This window comes from Ictalurus punctatus, chromosome 10 (genome assembly GCF_001660625.3).
Source record: "Ictalurus punctatus breed USDA103 chromosome 10, Coco_2.0, whole genome shotgun sequence".
Taxonomy (NCBI): Eukaryota; Metazoa; Chordata; class Actinopteri; order Siluriformes; family Ictaluridae; genus Ictalurus; species Ictalurus punctatus.
This window is the reverse complement of record NC_030425.2, coordinates 12,364,117-12,373,585: the sequence shown is the minus strand read 5'-3', so window position 1 is coordinate 12,373,585 and position 9,469 is coordinate 12,364,117. Positions and strand designations below refer to the sequence as shown.

General features: G+C 38.8%; 1 protein-coding gene across 5 annotated transcripts; it reads right to left on the bottom strand.

Annotated features, from left to right (window-relative positions):
• Positions 1-32: 32 nt before the first annotated feature.
• On the bottom strand, positions 33-9,222 carry mbd3b (methyl-CpG binding domain protein 3b). 5 transcript variants are annotated; one of them, XM_047158104.2, is made up of 8 exons: positions 8,903-9,222; positions 7,510-7,566; positions 5,762-5,921; positions 3,721-3,858; positions 3,017-3,107; positions 2,690-2,867; positions 1,836-1,988; positions 33-1,282 (listed from the first exon to the last, which is right to left on the bottom strand). In XM_047158104.2, the coding sequence occupies exons 1-7, from the start codon at positions 8,920-8,922 to the stop codon at positions 1,841-1,843; spliced, it is 792 nt and encodes a 263-aa protein (XP_047014060.1). In that variant the 5' UTR covers positions 8,923-9,222; the 3' UTR covers positions 33-1,282; positions 1,836-1,840. The 5 variants fall into 5 exon arrangements, with proteins under 5 accessions (XP_047014060.1, XP_017333500.1, XP_047014061.1 ...); XM_017478011.3 differs by having other exon boundaries at positions 7,510-7,569; positions 8,903-9,221; XM_047158105.2 differs by lacking the exon at positions 8,903-9,222 and adding an exon at positions 8,807-8,893 and having other exon boundaries at positions 7,510-7,569.
• Positions 9,223-9,469: the final 247 nt, after the last annotated feature.

The following is a 9,469-nucleotide window of genomic DNA, read 5'->3' as shown; positions in this document are numbered from 1 at the left end:
CACTGGTAAAAGGCCAAATGAGAACCAGTCACTCATAAAACATACAGAAACACTTTACTCTGTAAAATGCCAAAGGAAGTTCAACAGTTGATGTACATGTTTAAACCATAGTTCTAACATATATATATATATTTTTTTTTTTTTTTTTTAAATCAAACATGTAGTTTCAACTTAGCAATGTGCATTCATTCAGAAAAACAATAACTGTTTTTTGCAGTACTATATAGAGTCACCATTCACATTTGAATTCAGATTTTAATCCAGTTCCGTGTGAAAAATGTGAACAGCAAATGGACCAACATTAGTCATGTGAATGAACACCACAGACTGATGAAGCACAAATGAAGATCTGTGGTGTGAGTTGTTTTGTTCATCTCTAAACTACTGTGCCCAAGATAAACATTAATGAATGTGTTAAGGTCAATACGCTAAGTTAAGCATACAAACGTACAAAAACTGTGGCAGTTTATGATACAACATGTAACTCAAACATGAGGCAATTTTAAAAAAAAAAATAAAAATAAAGAAAAAGAAAAAAAAATAAAGAAAAAAACAGAGTAGAATACTGAACTTATCATTAAATCTGTAACCAACACTGAATTTTTATACTGAATAATCAGGGGTGATTAAAACACGAATCATAAGAAACCTACATTTTACAATTCCTACAGTTTATGTGAGATTCGGTTAGCTGAGGTTCTGATGTTCTCTTGTCTTCAAGTGGCCAGAATTAGGGGATTTGAGGGACTTGATGTTTAGCATAGTACAAAAATCGTACTGTGGAGAATAAATGTATCAAACATCCAAAATTCTACATGCATTTCATGAGGTTCCTTCAACAGAGCCCGACACTGTACAACACTAACTGCATTCTTTTCATCACAACCTAGTTTCCTGCATCATTAAGGACTAGGTATTCTCAGCGATATCATAAAGCCTCCGTGCTTACTTAGACAGGAGGATTTAAGTTTGCCCCGATTGTCACATCACTCCCTCAGACACAACCCAAATACATGGAAGTGCCACTTTCAACTCTGGAATCTGCAAAGGGTTTGTTCTTATACACATGAAAAACAGAAATAAAATCAATGCCTAAAATCCAAACTGAAAGCCCTGGAAAGAAATCCCAACCAGTGGGTTTAGATTAGTGTCCTTCATAGCCGGACTAGAGCATCTTGGTAAATAAGTTGAGCTGATCTGCTGGAGCAGGGAGTTCTGGTCCTCATTAGATGATTGAGTTGATAGACTTGTATCCAGGTAGTTTCAGGCATGTATTGCTGCCCTAAAAAAAGAGAGGAGATTGTTTTATGTTAAGATAAAATCTCTCAATAACAGGCTGCAATACATATTATATTATTTATATTATTTATTTTGTAAGGTTTTTTCAAATTGGTGTTAGTGACTGGCCTATTCATATGACTATAATAAACAATGCAGGTTGCCAATACATTCAAGTGCTGGAACTTTCGAACAATAAACACAGTGGAAACTAATTACTCTAAGCTCTTGTTGTTATTTACTAGCTGTCACAGCAACATAATTCATCTCAGGACTATGAGAGAAGACAGACTGCTGCTTTCTGAGAGCTCTTGTTAACTCGTTTACATTGTCTGTCCGTATGTTTTGTTTCATAGTGCCTTAAAATATTAAATTCTTTCAGCACAGCTTGAGACCAAATTATACAAAATGTTAGTTTGGAATTTCTTTCCCAAAATAAATATGTCATTGTCCATTCCTCAAACACTTGGAAGTCAGAATCCAGAATCTCACGGTTTCCCGTGTTCTCGGTTCTTCCAGACTTTTCATTAATCAGTGAGAGCTGCATGTGTCCTCACCTTCGCTATACATCCTCTTTGTCATCATGACAGTTTCCCTCATCCTTAAGTGCCTCTCCACCGCTGGAAGCCTCCTCTACATGAGCCAACATGTCGGCCATGAGAGCCTCCTCCAGACGCTTCCTCACGTTGTACACCAGCTCCTCCTGTTTCCTAAACAAGCAATCAATATGAAACATACAATCCATACAAGGTAATTATTCCATAATAAAAATAAAAGCGTCCCCATAAAGGGGTCCACATCTTTACAACTTAAGCTCTGTTGTATGTAAGATTCAAAAGTGAAATCATACTAAAAATTAGTTGGTTCAACTTCTAAGGGCATAAAAAAAATATTATCCATCCATTTTGCATACTGCTTATCCTACACAGGGTCACGGGAGAGCCTGGAGCCTATCCCAGGGAACTCAGGGCACAAGGCAGGGAACACTCTGGACGGGGTACCAACCCATCACAGGGTACAACTGCACACACACTCACACACTACGGATAGTTTTGGAAATGCCAATCAGCCTACACAGCATGTCTTTGTACTGGGGGAGGTATATTCATTAACGTTTAACAGTAACGGAGGAACGCCCCTGAATGTAGCGAAGTAAAAGTTCATTTCTGTGACGAAAAATTAACCTGAGTAAGAATAAAAGTATGGCCAGTTAAACCTACTCTTAAAAGTACATTTTTTTTCAAAAAGTTACTCAAGTAAATGTAACGAAGTCAATGTAGCGCATTACTACCCAGCTCTGCTCATTATTCAGATGCTGATATCTGGTTACAGGCAACATGTTAATGTTTGGTGTGAATGAGGACAAAAAGCCACCATATTTGGAGCAACTTCCAGACAGCATGAATCTCACCTGATGTCCTCGTCTGTAACAATGAAAGCCTTGCAGAGTGGCTGGGTCGTATTCAGCCACACTCCAGGGTTCTTCTCCACAGCTGCCGACAGCTGGCCTGTGATGGGAGCAGAGCTGGTGTGCAGGGCGCTAGCAATCGCAGACAGCAAAGTTTTATCTGTGCACCCAGGACCTACTCCTGCAGGAGAGCAAAGCCACCTCACTGAAGTCCTGCTGGTTTTTCATCATGTAATAAACGTTAACATCATAATTTCATAAATGTGTTTAAATCTGAGGTACCCTTTAAAAATTACATTTTTAATGTAAGGTGTGTTGAGACTGTCATACCCTGTAGACCTTTAGGTAGGTCCATGGTTTTCACCAGCTCCTCAGCTATGTCATAAGCATTAAGACCACTCAGCTTCTTCTCCCAAAACAACTGCAGAAAAAAATCAGACCATTTCTAATAGTGAATAGATACAGATTAGAAACACATTTACTGATGAAAGCCAGCTCCAGAATTATTGCCACAGGCCATAAAAATGAGCAAACATTCTTATACAGAAGAAATATCACACCCATAATCAATGAATCAAATTGTAATCAATTTTCAAGAATAACAATTTGTTTGCATTTATTTTTAAATATTCTTCATGTGTACAGCGTATGTTTTTTAATTCTTTAAAATTTTTGTATTCAGTCTTATACTGAAGTTTTACTCTTCAGATGTTTCTCCTTATAGCCTCCTTATTAGGTGTTTACTATAAGACTAATAGGTAAATGTATGTACTTAGTGAGGAGTAGAAATCTAGGAGATTAAGGGGTTAAGACATTTATATAAAAATTATTTTGTTAAGAAAAAAGGTCAGCGGTTTGTCCAATTTTTTAAAACATTTTGTGTAATGTTTATTTTACACAATCGTTTATGTCCATGCTGATAAAGGATGGCAATATTTCCAGAATTGGTCATAGAAAATATGAGCAACATGTTCTGTGCTCTCTAAAAAACATAGTTCAAATTTTGTTTTATATTTAGTCCCATAGGTAAGTACCTGTCTTGGTTGGTCTACGGCTTTCTGTGGGTCTGTTTTGACTTTGTTGCTTGGATGGTTGGTGACTTTTGTGACGGGCTGTTTGAAGATAGAGGCTGTCTGTCGCACTGGGAGAGATGTGTTCAGGTCTGGTTTTCCCTACAGCACACACAACATGGGATACAACTCATGACACAGCGATGAAAGTTTCATATTCAAACACCACAGAGATGTTGTGGATGGACACACAGGCCTTAAAAAAGTGTCCATATGAAATGGTTAGAGATTATTGTGCATAAACACAATAGGATTACCTAATTCATTATTAAAGGAGACAAATTAAAGGATAAAGCGGTTGTGATGTTAGGGGCATTTTGCTAGCAAGATTTGGATCCACTTGTCTCCTTAAAGGAAAGAGTCACTGAAAATCAATACAAAGTTATTCTGTCTGATCATTATTATCATATGATGATACACTTTTATCCTGAATGGAGTGCTCTCTGCGAAGATGACTCCGTCCCCATCCACAGGCTTGCTGAGTAGGTTGAGGACAATTACGTGAAGTTTCCGTTTACCAAGCCGATGTTCATCGTGTTTTGTGTCCTAGTTTTGATCTTGTTCTCGCCCTCGTCCTCGATTCCTGTTTTGCTTCGTTTATGCCCGTTTGCCGATCGCCTGACCTATTGCCTGTTTGTTGTCCAAGCTATTGTCTCATGTTTTGGATTTGTCTGCCTGCCTCTCTTTAATAAAGCTCTTATCTGCACTTGCACCCGTCCTAACCTCCATTATGTGACACAATCTGAATTTAAAAACCACAAACCAATAAAATGATCACAATTTTATTGAAATTAACACACCAAAACAAAAACAATATGAAATATTATTCTTCATTCAGTTCTGTAACAATCAAATTTAATAGATTTTTAAAAAAAAATCCAATTAACCAAATAATGTAAAGTTCAAGAAAACCATTATGATATGCAAAACAGCAGTCAAGTAATGAACTAGGCCTCTATTCTGTTTATGTAAACATATTTCCGCTTTCCATTTAATTAAAGATTATTGTGCAAATCAACAGTGCAAAACAGCAGCAATAGAAGTAAAACCAACCTCAAACTGTAAACAAAAGATGTAGGCACAAGTCAATAACAAAGTTTTGCAGGGCTACACAAATTTTAATGTAACTGCTATACATATAGCAAATTGGACTGCTTTCTATTTAAGCAAAAGTTGCAGGCTTCTCTTCAAGAACAAAAGTTGCTCAGTTTTCTGGCAGGAGAGACACGAGGTGCTGAACTGAATAGTTTGTCACTCTCTGTGCTGGAGCTTGGGGCAGATAAATACGTGCATGCAATCTGCACAAGCAATGGAAAGCGTAGCTGTGCTTGTGGCACTTCTGTGGATCGAGGTGCTTTCCTGAGGAGTCTTGTCAAACTTCAGAAAGTGAGTGAGTTTGCGCCTTATCACTTGTACGCACCCATTTCTCTGGTACACTTTGCTCTGTGCTGCATGTCAATCCTTCAGCAGATGCATTCATCACCTCCAGCTCTGCCTGTATCATTTCCCGTGCACACTGCTTTTTCTCCATGTCAAAGTAACGTTCTTTAAATCGCGGATCTAGTAATGTTGCGATGCAACAATAACCATCGGGGCACTGAGCGGCAGAGCGTGGCAGCATATATTTTCAGCCTTTTTTCTCTTTTGACCAAAAACCAAATTTCAGTTATCAAAGGAACTTTGATATTCAAAACAGTTTTCCCATAATGGACTGGAAAATGCATGAAACTACTGATCATTCTTGAATCCCTTTGCCTATAGTTATGGCTCTGCTTTCCTGTGATTGCTTATGCAACAATTGTAGTGCATCTGTGAATGTGCAGCTCACAGAGTCTGGGTGCTTGGCCCCCGACAATGCTGCTTGCAGCTTTTATTAATATAATAATAATAATAATTATTATTATTATTATTATTAACAGATGAGAAAAACAGAGGTCATACGTAACCATGGGACTTGTAAGTGTTAAGCAGCAGTTTATACATTCTGGGATTAATCTGCCCTCACCTTTGTCTGACTGTTGGTGTCGTAGCGGAGCCGCTGTCTGTTCTTGTTCAGTTTACTCATGAGCATCTTCCCTGTGCGGAAATCGAACGAGCTGAGGTCCATGGAGTTGCCAAGGTAACGCACCAGCTGAGGCTTGCTGCGAAACTTCTTACCAGCGGGACTGACAGGAAAAATAGGACAAATCTTATGCAAACCATTTCAATCAACAGATGCACAATACAAAAAAAAGAAACATTGTGGTTAAGGTTTTGGCACAAAGACAGATAATAGATGAAAATGCATGGGGTTATTTTTCAGACAACTAACAAATGGAAAAGCAAATTGTGACATGCAGTGATCACGGCCTAGTTAGTTAAGCCAAATTCGGTGAGCAGTTTCACACCAGACCCAAAGTTACACACATCCAATGACTAATGTTATGAATGATCTCCACAATGCACTGATACTGTTTTTAAGGATTGATACTAATATAAATTACTGTGCTCATACAACTTGACTAGGTTTTTTCCTATCCAATGGGATTGTACAGAAATGTTTTCAACTTCAACTGAAAAAATATGTCAGCATTTGTTAATTAAATACAACCTCTTACTATCACAATGCTTACATTATGTAATCATATCTCTGACTGTGCGGCTAAAGTGTACATCCAAGTCAACCCTACATTTTTATGTAAGGTTTAATAATATAGAAACAAAAATATACTTGTATCAACCCAGTACTGATACCACGGAAAGTTATCCATGCATATTATGACATGTATGTGACATGGCCTAAATGACTTCTCATTTGTTGCAGACTCTCCTCTAAACAAGATGAATATGAGTGATCCATACATGTCTTACTTCCAGTTTTTTACATGAAGTGTGTATCCAGGTATGCAAGCTAAGGCTTTAGATCTGTCTTTCTACACAAGCTGTCTACCATGCAAATATGAGTGCTCACATTGTCTTGGATTTTTTTTCCCCATGCAGCTGTCAGAAGGCATGACTCTGTCTACACTCACCACGTTTCACACAAAGCCAAGCTCTGTTTGTGTAAAGTATGTGTGGAAGGAGCATTTTTTTATATCTTGATGTGGACTAAATATCCCCATAAGATCAAAACTGTCAGATATTCCTATCTACAAGCTTTTTTTCTTGAAACTAAATGAACCTGCAGCTCTCATTTAAAAAACTTTTTTTCTCTCTCTTTCAGCTGCTCCCATTGAGGGTCATCACAGCAGATTACCCATCCATATACTTTGATTCTGTCCTTCTAGACACAGCCCTCCCCATTTTCCAGGCTTGGGACCGGCACTGAAAGTCTATTGGCTTGTGCCACCCTCCAGTATAGTCGGTTCCCTGACCAGGAATCGAACCTGGGCCAAAGCAGTGAGAGCGCTGTATACAAACCACTAGTCCACCAGGGAACCTAGCTCTCATTTAAAAACTAACAGAGATAAAATGTTTGCTTTTGGTTACAAAGGATAAGGATTGAATTTAGGTGTAGATGTAGCATTAATCAGCATAATTAATAATGATATCTTCACAGATAAATGTGTGTGTGCGTGTTTGTGTGTGCCCCTTCCCTTCCTTTTTGGTTAGATGCAAACACAGCATGAAGTTACATAAATATTGAGTATGACTGGTCACATGAAGATGTCATGCCCGGTGTTCTCAAGCTTGCGAGATGTGCAATATGAAATGGGGATATAATAATAATAATAATAATAATAATAATAATAATAATAATAATAAATAGCCTACCACAAACTAAACAACCGACCCGCCTCTCTCCTGTGCTCTTCCTCCTCTTCCTCACCTCTGCTAAAAAAAAAGAAACAAATCGGGTCTATTTCGGGTCACTGTCCGCATTCTGCCTTTTTACTCGGTCCAGAGGAGATGAAACTGTGTTTATGTCCTGTTTTAAGCCATTGAACTGAAACAGGGCTGCCCCTTGAGTCATAAGATGAAAGACACTCTGTTCACTTTCTTCCTGAACATTTATTTCCCTTTTACAGTCTCCAGGTCTGGTGTGGCGTGATGTTATTATTTCAGTAGGAACCATACTTGAGGCACATGAGGACTCATTTATCAAAGTTTTATCATTTATACTTCTCACCAAAACGTTTATTAGTGTGGGTCCAGATTTATATGAGTGCCGTTAGCGACTCTTTATAGCCAGGCTCGGGAACAGAGCAGAGAAAATACCTGGACATCCTGAAGAACACGAGCACGCTGATGAACTGTAAAAAGCCGGTTAGTGGGTTGGTTCCAACGTACATATTCACAGAAACCACCCACTCAGATTCAGTTTTGACATTTGATATCATTTCTGACTCATTTCTGTGCAAAGTTTTTTTTTGTTGTTGTTGTTTTTTTGTTTTTTTTTTAATGACACGGGTTTAAAAATAAAAAATAACATAAAGGTAATTCATTCCCGACTGCGCGACGCCGCCGACTCAAAGCTGAAAGGCTGCGAGTCTGCAGACAAACCCTACGATTGTTTTCGGCTCGGCCATATCAACTCTACAATTCAATGAAAATGGCAGAAAAAAATGGCGTGTCTTAACGTTTTTGGCCGTCCGTAAACGTGTTAGGACGCGTGGAAATATAATTACCCTGTTACGGACATGTCATAAAGCTGTAATGATATGCGGCTAGTTTTAGTTTAGCTAGCAAAAAAAAAAAAAAAAACAACCCCCCCCCCCCCCCCCCACACACACACACACACACACACACACATACAGTGAACCGCTTAGCCGTAAGGTTCCCGAGTATAAAAAAAAAGGCTCGGTCCATTAATCATAACACAAGGCCAACCTGTAAGCAGACAAGCTGATTTTTTTTTACACATTTTGAATGGTATTTCGACAACACCGTCGCCCGTCCAGCACTCCACACACTCGCATGTGAAAGGCAAAGCTAGGCTAGCTTTGTTACCGAGTTGAACAGAGAGCCTGCATTATCTTACATTCTGTGCACAGGAAAACTGATCTGCTCGGTTACTCAAATGAACAACAACAATAAAAAAAATGTTTAAAAAAAAAAAAACGCCACCGACCTGCTTTATTCTCACACAAACAGCCAGCACGGTGATCTCACTGCAAGAAGGAAAACGTGGACGTGTTTAAAGGTAAGATTTGCATTTGCTACTTACTCGTTTTTCTCCATTTGCATGCTATTTGGGTGTCTCCTGGTTGATCGTTAAATCCCCTCTTCTGCTCTGCACTTGCGCTCCCCTCCCCCTGCAAGGAGACTAATGAAAGACATCATTCGCCCTGCAGGGACAATCACACTCTCCGGACCTGTACAAGCACTGGAAACTCCCTCGATTACCCTTTACACCAACACGTTTCTTTTAAATGTGTGATTATAGTGAAAACAGGAGTGGTTTAATTAACCTACGCTGCTTTAACAAAGCACATCATGTAGCAATCTCAGGGGTTACACTGGGGTGTAGGAGGTGAGGGATCCTTCCTTCATGGGCATCAGTTCAATTCAATTTTATTTGTATAGCGTTTTTAACAGTATAAATGGTCCAAAAAAAAAATTACAGAAAGCTGGTTGAAGATTTATATTTAGATACCTAATGAGCAAGCCAGAGGTGACACTGGGAAGGAAAAAAAAGTACTGAGATGACATGAGGAAGCACCTTTTAGATGAACCAGAAGGGAGTCCATCTTCTTCTGGGTGACACCAGATAGTGGGATTATAAATGAGTACG